The 13,332-nt window shown below is 34.6% G+C and overlaps 1 protein-coding gene across 4 annotated transcripts in view; it reads right to left on the bottom strand.

The window, feature by feature from the left end:
- The window catches only part of PTPRZ1 (protein tyrosine phosphatase receptor type Z1), a 212,137-nt gene that overhangs the window by 143,028 nt on the left and 55,777 nt on the right, over positions 1-13,332 (bottom strand). For all 4 annotated transcript variants that reach the window (XM_012521416.4, XM_004483097.3, XM_012521415.3 and 1 more), the window contains exon 2: positions 11,945-12,010. In XM_012521416.4, coding sequence (XP_012376870.2) covers positions 11,945-12,010 — 66 coding nt within the window. The remainder of the gene's footprint in view (positions 1-11,944; positions 12,011-13,332) is intronic.

Raw genomic sequence — 13,332 nt, 5'->3', positions numbered from 1 at the left:
TACAAGTGTGCTGTTTAATCTTTATGTACTTGTGAATTTTCCCTTTTTTCTGCCTCTTGTTGATTTTCAACTTTATTCCATTATGGTCAAAGAAAGTGCTTTGTATATTTTGATCTTGTTGAATTTATTGAGACCTGCTTTGTGACTCAACATATGGTCTATCCTGGAGAAAGATTCATGAGCACTTGAGAAGAATGTATATCCTGCTGTTTTGGGGTACAATGCTCTGTATAAGTCTGTTAGACATAGTCATTTATCTTATAATTCAAGCTCTCTGTATCTTTATTGATCTTCTGCCTGGATGTTTTATCCAGTGCTGAGAGTGATGTATTGAAGTGTCCAACGTTATTGTAGAGACTTCTGTTTCCCCCTTCAGTTTTGTTAGTGTTTGCCTCATGTAATTTGGGGCACCCTGGTTAGGTGAATATACATTTATGATTGTTTTTTCTTCCAGGTGAATTGCCCCTTCTATTAATTTTTAATGTCTTTCCTTGTCTCTAATAACAGATTTGCTTTTAAAGTCTATTTCATCCGATATAAATGTAGCTACTCCAGCTTCTTTTTTTTTTTTTTTTTTCTTGGTTACTGCATATATAGAATATCTTTTTCCAGCCTTTCAGTTTCAATTTATTGGAATCAAAGGTGCTCAACAAACCAGTCCATGCAGTTGTCCAGAGAGACTGAGGGGACACAGCTCTCCTCCTAACCTGTTGTGGGGTGAATATGGAGCTCTAGGTGTTCAACCATCCAGTCTGTGCTGGCCAAAAGTGCCTGTAGTTGCCCGGACAGTCTGATGCAAGTTCCCCCAGTTTCCTCCCTGCTGAGGGTGTGCTGGAGCCTAGGTGAGGGCTGCAATCTGATCTGGATGGAAAGAAGCTGGTCTTTATAGTAACTGTGATTTTCAGTCCATCCCACTTCCTGTCTTCCCAAGGGCAGAGTTAAAATGGCACCTACTGGCCTCTTTCTGAGTTGGACAGGTTCAAATTTTAGCTGTTCTTAGGTTATTCTCTAGTCAGTTGAATTTACTAATCAGTAGCTGAAGTCGGTGCCCAACTGTCTCTTCCTTCCCCAGTTTTGGGAAATGGAGCCTCCAACTCCAGCCATGGAATAGCTCCCAAGCCAGATTGTGCCACCAGCAAAATATTGGCACCAGCCTCCATGGTGTGGAGTGCTCTACTCAGGAATCTTTACTGCAGATGGGCAGTCTCCTCCTTCCATTCTTCAAGGATGTTGCAGGGTGCTCTTCTGGTCTCCTGGAGCACCCAAACTGGTGCTTTAATAACTCTGGGTGATTACTAATTGCCCTGTAGTAAAAGATTCTAGGAGCTCCTTACTCTGGTGCTGTCTTGCCTCTCCACCCATTATTTCATTAAAAAACAAACAAACAAAACTCTACTATTCATTTAGTCATTTCACAAATAAAGGAAATGCAATGCAGATTCTAAATTCTGCAGTAAATGGTTCTCTAAACCATTTGTGTAAGGTTAGATATGCAAATTTCTAGGGTCTTCATCAGATTTATAAGAAATTAGCAATCAAGCCCAGTAATCTTTCTTTGTAAGTCCTCCAGGTAATTCTGATGCACACTAAAGTTTATGGACCACTGCTCTAGATTTTAAGTTTTTTAGTTTTCCTTATTTTTTATCATTGTAATTGCTCCTAGAGCAATTTCATTTTCAAAAAAATTAAGAATGTTCTAATTAAGAAAATGAATTCCTTCCTGGTTCAGTATTTTATTATTTAAAATGCTATTTAAATACAAAGCACTTTTACACAGATACTAACATATAAGTTTTCACTTGGTATGTCTTCACATACTTTGAGCTAACATGCACTGTACAAATGTTTTAAGTTATAATTGTAACATTATTAAACAGAGGATAATTTTTTTTCAGCTTTATCTTATATCACATAATCTTCCTAAGGGAAATGAAGTTCAGCATGTTTTGTAATCTATTCTAATATAATCCAAATATGATGATAAACTTGTGTATATCTACTTGGCAAGATTTAATATCTATCAGGCCAACAGCTGCTTGCTGTTTAATTGCTTAACATTTGGAAATTGGAAAGTGGTGTGATTATCTATTTAAAACCAAATATTAATTAGGATCAAATAAATATAGTTCCTTAGATCTCTGTGGTTTCTAATCTATATAAACATCTTGCAGTGATAACTCATAAATAATTAAACAAAGGCCAGATACATTAGAGAAATTTGCATCATATGCCAGAACTTAATTTTCTACTCTATTTACTTTTAAAAATGTTGGTGGGATGAAAACATATCAATACAACTTGGATTTTAAATTAAACTTTCTTTCCTGTGCTTAAGCATGAACAAGCAATCCCTATATATGAAAGGAGTAGAAGAGTTATAATTTTCCTAAACATGTACGTTTTGGAGGTAAAAGATCATAATTAAAAGTCATAGAACCCTCTCCCTAAATCTACTGTGAAACCACATAAACATATCCCAAATTAACTTACTTCATTGTCTCCACAGAAACTAAATACACAATTATTCTTAAAAGGAAACAATAAAAACTGCTCTCTAAAGATGAACTGTTCCCCTTTCAAAAGAGAATGAATTCCTTTATGTCAATGGGGACTCAGTGAGAAAATGGTTCATTGGAATGGAGAATCCTTTGATCTACAGGTCAGCAACATTGTCAATCACTTTGCAGAAGAACTTCATCACCCTTTGGATGACTGCTCTGGAGCACATTTTGAGGACATCTCCAGGCTATAGGTTATCTGCATAATTGTTCTGACTTTTTGAAAAACTATGCTTTCTGGTAAATGATGTAGAAAATGTGACTGAGCTGGCAGTGATTCAGACAATCAGCTATGAGAAATTGATTCTCACTGAGCTGGGGTAATGATTCCAGATTGCAAAATGAATGCAAAGTGAGTATATTGCTCTGTAACAGAGAAGAAAATCAAGTTGTGTGGTACTTTAAGTACCTTCAACGGAATCCTCACTAGACCAAATCCAGGTGAAATGCAAATGTATAATGAATAGACCATTTTTCTAAGAGAATATTATCTATTTTCACACTGATTATGTGATTTATTACCTACTTTTAAGGACATTGATGATTAATATAGCATTTCCACTTTTATTGGTCAGTAAAAAGCTCATCTGATATGCTTAAATAGAAATAGGCCCAAATGTAGACCCCTCAGATACATAAACAATTAGACCACCACAGAATGCGAAAACACAGAGGGGCAGAAGAATTTTTGCGATGTAAAATACCTTCTGAATCACCCCAAAGAAAAATTAATTTAAATAAATTTCTATTATATTAAACAGACCTTTAAGCCCCCTTTCCCTAACTCGATTATAAAAAAATACATGTTCAGTGTATAAAACTAGAAGATACGGATAAAAAAGATGAAAATAAAAAGCACCTACAATTCTACTTTTCAGGAATAAACTGCTCAACACATTTCTTAAAAAGGTACATGCATAAAGTAAGATGAGATCATACTATATACAACGGTTTTGGAAGCAGCATTTTTCATATCCACATAAGAATTCAAAGAGTGTGTAGGGGTGTGGGGAGCGGGGGTATATGGGATCCTCTTATATTTTTTAATGTAACATTTTGTTTGATCTATGTATCTTTAAAAAATATATAAAAATCTATTAAAAACAAACAAAAAAACCTAACATCTATAAGCCTTACATTGTTTTCTATGTAACTGAAACAAAAGTATCAGATGTGGTCTTAGGAATCTTGAGGAAGGAACCCTGGGTCTGGAGTCAAGACCCAGAATCAAAATTCCAAACTTCTGCTCACTTTGTGACTCTTGGCGAGCAGCTTCATCTCTCTGTTTTGACTTTTGTAAATTGATAACTGTCTGTTTCTCAGCCTTGTTCATTCATGCAGTAAGTACTTGATTGGCATATACTATGTGTCACATACTAAGAAAGTGCAACATGCCCACGCGCCATGTGTAACGAGGAGGGCACAGGGCTCATATGTGAAAGGGAGGGGTCGGCTTTGGCCACAGGACAGCAGGTGTAGGGAAGGCTTCACTGGAAGGAGGTGCAGTAGTTTGGAGTTCATCTCCCACACAGTTAAGGGAAATGAGAAGCAGAAGGACCAGCTTTTCCAAAGGCAGGTTGAGCAGGCAGAAGGAAACCTAATTGTGGGAGATGAAATGGGAGAGGGGGCAGAAACCAGATCATGAAAGTCAGTAGATACCACACCAAGGAGTCCAGTTTTCATTCTGTAGATGAGGGGGAACAACTGGAGGGTTTTAAACAAGAGAATAATATAATCACATCTATACTTTAGAAAGACTGTGTGATGGATATAAACCTGGTACAAAGCAAGTTCTGAATATTTTAGAAGATGTATTTGATTTTAAATAACTTCATTAAGCCTTTTTTATGTACCAGGTATATCCTTTGAATTAGATATTATTATGTTATCTCGACACACAGATAAGGTTGAGAGGTGAAGCCTAGGGCGGAGCCCACAGTCGAAGGCAAGCAGTCAGGCAGTCTGACCCCAGAGCTTGCACTCTAACAAGCGAAAGAGCGCTGCTGTAACTGCTTCATTAGAATATGTCCCTCAGAATTACCTGGAGGACTTACAAAGAAAGATTACTGGGCTTGACTGCTAGTTTCTTATAAATCTGATGAAGACCCTAGAAATTTGCATATCTAACCTTATGCAAATGGTTTAGAGAACCATTTACTGCAGAATTTAGAATCCGCATTGCACTTGCCCCCTACAGCTCACCCTTTCCACAGTCCCGCTCCCAGGGTAAACACTGCTAATAGCTTGGTGGGTATTTTCCCAGGCAGCTGCTTTTCACAGAAATGAGGTATTTCTACACAGAGATTTCTGAAACATGCCTTTTCACTTATAAGTTGGAAATGTGAAATGAACAGTCTCTTTAATATAGTGGTGGTGAATCAAAGAAGAAAATACACTACATTAAAAAGATGTTTCAGATGCTAGAAAGAGTGACCTGAATGAACCAGAAATTAGTCATTTTTCCACATGGATTCAGATTTTCTACTGAGTTAAGTTTAGCTTTTTTTCTCCTAGATCAAGAGAAATCAAACACTAAACCTAACTATATTCAAATATAAAAGTCAAATACCACACCACACCATAACACAACCTTATACTGTGGTTCTTTGTTTTACATAAGTGGTCCTGTCTTGTCTATATATTTATTGTAATGGAAAGATTATTTAGACAGAATATTCTATTTGAGAACACGAATCAGTTCTTTATCTAAAGCCCTCCTCATTCCAGGGTCTTCAGCCAACAGTCTAATTGTGACACTGTGGCCAGAGCAGACACCATCTTACAGATCCAATGCAACTATTTAACTAAAACATTAAAGGTGTCTAGGTTTAAGAATACTTGAGAATATATCAATATAAAATATAAAAATTTCAATTTCAAGTCATTTTGAAGTATGATGAAACAGTATTATTCTAAAGTTCAAGAAATAAAGATAATTCTTCAATAGTGATTACTTCTGAGGATTGAGAAAAGTCCATCCTTCTCTGATAAGCTTATCTTTGCTTGAGATTATAATAAAAAATGTAAGACCACAAATGGAAGGAAGATTTTAGCGCCTCATATGATAATTGTGGGTTATGTCTTCGTGACATTAAAGAAAAAGGGCAAAATGACTTAGATCTTTTGACCCCTGAATTGTCTTTGAAATAGTGGTATTGAAAATTTTAAAAAGAATTTATCCTGTGGTTTATAAAGTTAACAGAGGTTTTCACTTTCTAGGTGGGATAATAAGCATAGAAATAGAAAGTAATATACTCTTAACTATTAACATAAAAAATAACAAGAAATAATAAACCTTACAATGAATAGTTCACATTTTTAATGTTTGGCTTTGATATATTTGGGAGAGATACAGTTTTGGATAACAAGTTTCACTTGTTTTCTTTTTGATACTCTAGGAATTCAAGCAAAATAATGTAGCCACACTAAGTTTGATCTAAGTAATCTTAAAATGTTCCTCAACTGAGACCTTTTTTAGTCTCTTCCTAAGATAAATATTCTAGCAATAGATAATTTTCCAGACCAATAAGAAGCACCTATATAAGCAAAGCAACCCATTCTTCGAAATTTTGGTAGGTTTCCACCCTCATCCTTATCCTGGAACATTCCCTTTTGAAACCTGCCACCCCTTCTGCCAGAGGAAATGCCTCTTTATAATGAGTCTTATCCTTTGATCACCAGACTTTGCCCTTATGGAGCTAATGCCAATAGGCCTTAAGTTATGAGCAGGATGAGGGAATTTGATTATAAAGCAAAGAAGTGTGCTTTGTTTAGGCGTAGACCCATCTGTGAAAGTCTGTCCACTCTTTAGGTGCCAGGTCTAGTCTCAGTTAATCATATCAAAAAAGAAGGCGTGCCTATGGCTTTCTCCTAAGATAACAGAGTATGCACAGTGGTACTTGCCATTGCTGCTCTGTCTGTGGAAACTCACTGGTAAAATTGTCCTCTACTGACTTGGTGAAGCACACCCGGCTGCCGGGGGCTACAGGAAACATAAAATAACTCCCTCTTACTCTCATCCTCCAGGCCCCTAATACCCTATAATCTGCTATCTGTTTCTATGAATTTGTTTATTCTGGGTATTTCAGATAAGCAAGATCATACAATATCTATCTTTTCATGTCTGGTTTATTTCACTCAACATGATGTCTTCAAAGGTCACCCATTTTGTAGCACATATTAGAACTTCATTCCTTTTTTTTGAGTGTGTGTCTTTATTTTTTTTAATGTTACATTAAAAAATATGAGGTCTTCATATACCCTCCACTCCCCTCCCCCCACTTCATTCCTTTTTATGACTGGATAATATTCTATTGTGTGTATGTACTAGATTTTATTTATTTATTCATCTGTTGATAGACCCTCCATATGCCTCCACCTTTTAGGTACTGTGAATAATGCTGCTATGAACATTGGTGGCCAAATATCTGTTAGATCCTTTCAATTTTTTTGGTTATAGAACAAGAAGTGGGATTGCTGTGTCATAGGGCAACACTATGTTCAACTTTCTGAGGAAATGTTAAACTAATTTCTACAGTGGCTGCACCATTTTACAATCTCACTGACACTTGGACTCTAAGTTCTCCATATTCTTGCCAAAACTTACTGTTTGTTACCTGTTGTTGTTTTTGTTGTTGTTGTTGTTTTAATAATAGCCATCCCAATGGGGGTGAAGTAGTATCTCAGTGTGGTTATATTACTTTTTTAATCAGAGAAAAATCTGTCTAAAAAAGAATAAGGTGGTGAATTTTTGAAAGATGGCTTATGATATTGTTAGTAATTAAAAATAAAAATACAAATGTAAAAGGCTAAAATGTGTAGAACTTTAATTCATATAAAAAAGTCTTTGGAGAACTGTTTATCTTGGAAGCAGCATTTGTGTATAAATATAGCAATTATCCTATTAATGCATATATTTTAATGATTTCCAAACCACTACTAATAATATCTAAATATGTATTTTTAAAAGATATCCTTCATGTCCAGATAGTGATAACAGCAGATGTTTCCCAAGGGTATGTGGGAGCTATCCCTCATGGTGTTATCTTCTATGGTGAGGGGTACACGCCAAGCATTCATAATCTCTCCTAAAATGATGTTTCTCATCATTATTGGGGGAGGGAGAGGGAGTGGCAAAAATTAGTTATAATTTTAACAAACCACTAGGTTGTCTTTAGAAGAAAGACAGCATTTGTTATGGTTACCAGTTACAAAATCTTAAAGGAGAGAGTATTTAAAAAAACAAAAAGGAATTTACTACATAGCTAATAAACTTATGGAAATTATTACTCCAACTGGTGCTACATATAAAAATATACATGAAATTGAAATTAAGTAAATCTTAAGAAAGAAGATTCAAAATCAGTATCAGCATTTGAAACTTCCCATCTGGAATGAGATAGATAGTAAACAGCATTTTCCCCCTCTATCTCTTCTTTCACACCTTTCTTCCCCTCTGCAATTATGCTTCTTGGTAGAGTCTGAGTATTCAGAATAGCAAAGACCAGTTTTAATCCTGGGGCATGTGCACTCATGCTTTCGCACAGGGACAACAACACTGCAAATGAGAGCAGTGCAGTGAGATGGTCAAGTCTAACTTTGTTGAAGGTTTCTCAGTATAAATCTCTGCCTGAGCAAAATCAACCAACTAGGATTAAGATTCAGGACTCAAGAAATGTAGCCTTTTAAGAAATTATCAGCTGAGAACTAAACCTCATTGATGAATAATGGAGAGTAAAAGAATAAATATTATTTAAAGGAACTTTCGATTGTCAGGCAGATCAAATCTTTCCTCTCAAAGTACAGCTAAAGAGCAAGTTTGATCTTTCACAAAGGCAAGGTAATTTGAAATCCATACCCCTACCTCATGGCAATGAATTCCTGGATGAAGGTAAATACAAACCATCAAGTGTGAAACTGAAATAGGTCTGCTAGATTTTACACACAAAAAATGCAAATGATTTTAAAATATGCAGCTGAAAACATACAATTAATAGAAATACAAAGTCAAATCCAAAGGAAAAGATGCACATTTTGTAAAAATAATTGCTACACACACTCTTCTGCTTCTAAAATATTTGATGGCCTTGAATAATCAAATATAATTTCTGATTATACAGCCTGTAAATATTGTTGCTACTAATTACTCATCTAGAAAACTTCCCTAAAACTATTTTTATTATAATAGATAAATGCTAAAATGTTTTGCTTAAAAATTATGTGATACCATGTTATGTTTTTTCTAAATAAAGGCTGTCCTTTTATTTCTACAGAGGGAGGTTGGTTTTGGACAGAAAGTAATATACACATACTGATCTAAATTATAAAATTTTCAAGAAGACCCATTTAGAAGAAAAGTTACCCTTAATAATGGGATTCTTATAGGGTTTCTGGATAACATATGGCAGATCTACTGAGGTAATGGTTAATGAAATAGTATGAAAATATGAATATTGTAGTATAAAAATGAGCAATCCATTTGTTTATCCTGAATAATTTCTATTAATAATGTTTCTATTAAATGTCTATCTGTTTAAATCTATTTGAATAAATTTGGGTGTTAGTTTCTCTGGATATGAGTCCAGGCTCTGGACCAGCTTTTCTCCATTATATAGATAAGTCACACCAATATAAAGATTTTAAAGCAAGGTACTGTAAGCAAAAGGTAAAGGTACCTTTTAAGTACTTTTAAAAGGCATTTAAAGAAAGATTTTTAAGTAAAGTATTTAAACATAGGATGAAAAATTAGGGCCACGGAAAATATTCTCTTAGTCTGACTTTACTGAACTAATACCAAGTCTAAAATAAAATTAACAATCAAACAAAAAGAAAAACTATGCCTGAGCAAAATAGAAAGCGGCAAATTAAAAATAATTTATTCCTTCCATATTAATTTAATATATAAGTAAATGTCCCAAGGATAATTCACAAAAACTCACAGAAGAGATTCAGATGCTCAAAAACATGGAAACATACTCAATTTCACTAGTAATTAGGAAAATTAAAATAAGAGTCTATTTCTTGTCAATCAAATTGATAAATTTTTAAAATTAGCATTGGTGAAAATATGGGGAAATGTACAAATGAACAAAATTTTCTGAAATTAATTTAAACTTATTAATATTATAATGTTCAGATCACTTAATCTAGCAACCCATTTTGGTAAAATAAATTTTTATGGAAAATATTGCTCAAGTATATAGAGTTATATGCATGAAGATATTCTTTATATTGTGATTTGTCATAGCAAAAGCAAAATAAAACTAAAAAACTAAAAAAAATTAAAAAAAGAATTAGATTTTAAGTAATTAAAAATGATGTAGAATTATGTATAATTTTTGCTTTTATGTATTTCCCAGGATTAAAAAACCATTAAAAAAATAGTATGCCATAATATAGGGATCATAGCTATAAATTAATAAATTAAGGGCAGGTATTTCTATAAAATATCACGCTATCTGATATCTATCTGCAGAGTAATCCAGAGTATACATAGGCCTTAATTTGTTGACTTTTCTTGCTGGTGGATATTTTGATTGTTTACCATGCTTTAACTTATTTCACAGAAGATGTAATACGAATGGCTAATAAAAATGAAAATCTTTACTTTGGTGGCAGACAAAAGCATATTAAAACAACAAAATGTTTGGTTTTTTTTTTTTCTTTTTACCTATCAGATTATAAAAGACTTTCAAAATGATAATAATCAATCCTGGCTAGTATTCACTGGGGTACCCACTTCCATATACTGATTTTCAGTAAACCTCTCTGGAAAGTGTGCATCAAGAACCTCAAAAACATTTTTTTCCCTTCTACTCGGTAACTACATATCAAGGACTCTCTAGCAAGGAAATGGTAAAAATGCAAATAAAGATTTATATCTGTCTATTTATCTATATCTGGCATGGTTTATTTACAGTCACTTAAATACCCGACAATAAGGGAATGGTTAAATAATGAAGCAGTTACACAAGGGAATACTAGGCAGCCATTAAGTATCATAATCATGAGGAATCACTAAAATGAGGAAATGGTGCAAATTTTTTCCCAGAGATAAATTGGATGCATAAGTCTATGTATAAAACACACAAATATAAGAGATTAAATAGAGGCTCCTTTAGTGGATATCCCTGGAGAGAGTAAGGGTAATTTTTATATTCTCCTTTGTGCTTGTATGTATTTTCTAAATCTCTACAATGAATTTACATTTTTTTTTAATTTTAGGAGGTACCAGGGATTGAACTTTTTACTTGAGAAGCAGGAGTGCAAACCATTGAGTTACACTTGCTTCCCTGAATTTTCCTTTTTTTTTTTTTGAGGTACTGGGGGCGCCAGGAATTGAACCCGGGACACCTCATATGTGGGAAGCCAGTGCTCAATCACTAAGCCACCTCAGCTTCCCTGAGTTGGTTTTCTCATTTGCTCTGCTTGTTTGTTTTTGTTTTTTCAGAAGGCACCGGTTTCCAAACCTGGGACCTCCCACGTGGGAGTGGGCACTCAACAGGTTAAACCACATCCACACCCTGAATTTACTTTTAAAGTAAGAATAATACAAATTGTTAGAAAGAGAGAGAGAGAGAAAGAGTGTATACCTTGTATAAAAGTTATCAGGTTGTTGCTGCCCTTCTTCTACAAAATAAAGTTCATTGACCAGGCTCACATGAAGGCCCTTCAAATTGGATTCCTTCTTATTAATCTTATTTCTAATGAATACCGAAGTTGCAACTCTATCACAGGTTGTGACCAGGCATGTCATGGTTCATCCAGACTCCAATCCATCCTCTTCTGATCAGGCCTAGGGCTTCTGATCCTGATTTCTGGGTATACCTATTTCAAGCTAACTTCAGATTTCCATGATGTCCTAGGAAAAGTCTAGTAATCTGATATGATCTTTTCTAGCCTCTGACACCAATTAATTCAGCCATCGTAATTCAGAAGGAAGCTCCTTCTGAGAGCAAGAGTCCCATTAATATTTTTTAATAAAAAAATCCTTATCATGATCATAACAAGAGCAGCTAACATAGATTGAGAGCTTTCTATGTATAAAGCTCTCTGTCAAGTGTTTACACTTCATTTATTCATTTCATGCTCAGAACAACCCTTCACTTCACAGATGAGAAAACTGAATCTCAAGTTATGTATATTCCCCAAGCAGAATCAGTCAGTATGGAGCCTGGATTTTAATCCAGCTGTGTCTGACATCAATATAGCCTACACTATCAAATTTTCTTATGGAAAATCTGAGAGATATCATTTTACATTTGATATATTTTTATTAATTAATCCAATTGACTATAACTAAGTTAGAATGATGCATTGGTCTGTAAAATTTCATTTTATGTATAAAGTAAATTCAAAGACAAATTTTTTGCTTATTGCATAATTACCTGTATAGGACCAGCCAATGTCTTCAACAAGTTTTCTCTGTTGTCTGTAGTATCCATAAGACAAATCTAAAACCAAGAAAAGTCAATTGATCACTGTATAGAAAAATGTGTGTCCCAATTTTAAAAATTATAAGACCCTCCAATCATTCATATCCAAATGGTTCTCAATTACTCTTTCCCACATGACCTTCCCAACATCTCCCTTCAACCCCAACCATTACCATTATAGACTCCAGTACCCCCATTCTGACAGATAGGTGTGAATTGTGGAGGGCACATTTAAAGAACTTAAAAATTCAGCTAGAGACAAAGCAAATAATCTGGGTAAAGTAGGAGCATCTTAGAGAAGTCCATCCCAAAGGCCAGTTTATCTACCTCCAAATATTTCTTACCATTTCCCAAGTCTAATACGTGAAAAGCCTAAATTGATTTGAGATACTTTTAGGTACACAGTCCAAGTTTTATCAGTAAATGCCCCCAAGAGACTCATGAAGTTAGCTTTCAAATTTTGCTTCCCTTCTAATACAAAACTAAATTAGCTGCTTTGAAGAAATGGGGATTTCAGTGTGTGGGTGTTGGCTGGGAGAGAGATTGTGTTGAGACAGTGTGGGTGAATGTGTATCCTCTGTCCTTGGAGGAAATAGAGCTGCCCAAGTGGGAAGCCTAGGGCATTATAAAGGTAAGTGTGCCTTATGAGAGAGGCTCTGGATCTAGACCATGGGCAAGGAGAAGAGAACGGAAGGGAAGATGGATGGAGGGCAAAAATCTCGCTCTGCAAAATCCGAAATTTTTCCTGGAGCCATATCTGCACCCAAGAAATGACGATGTTATGATTCATCCTCTGCCTTCTTGTGCCATTGTTCCGTGATCCCAGACTGAACTAACATTAGAAATCCAGTTCAGCTACATCATGGGTTCAATAAACATGTGTAGTCTAGGTTTGAAATCAGACCCGCATTGAGAAAACAGTTTCTACAGGAAAGATTACAAATAGCTGGTTTACAAATGAACTATTAGAACATTACCTGTTCATAAATTAGAGTTCTGGCAATATAGCTTTCATTTTGATGCAATGGTTTATTTGTTATATACATTGAGTTTTCTCATCATTTGGAAAAATGAAACTATTTCTTCTTATTCTCTCTAAATATTTGTTTTTTCTTTATCAACAGTTCTGGATTTCGGGGTACAAATATCTAAAATGCATTTTAGATTATTTTCCTCTCTTCTATGTTTCATACTCTCTGATTAGTATAACATGACATTAAATCACTGTTAAACTATTTCATAAAAACTGAAAGTCAAGCAAGCTACAGAAAATGCAAATTCAGAACCCACAGATTATTCAAAGTCAAAACTGAATTTGTAGAAATAATAGTTTTGTATTT

This window comes from Dasypus novemcinctus, chromosome 5, assembly GCF_030445035.2.
Source record: "Dasypus novemcinctus isolate mDasNov1 chromosome 5, mDasNov1.1.hap2, whole genome shotgun sequence".
NCBI lineage: Eukaryota > Metazoa > Chordata > Mammalia > Cingulata > Dasypodidae > Dasypus > Dasypus novemcinctus.
This window is presented reverse-complemented; position numbering and strand designations above follow the sequence as displayed.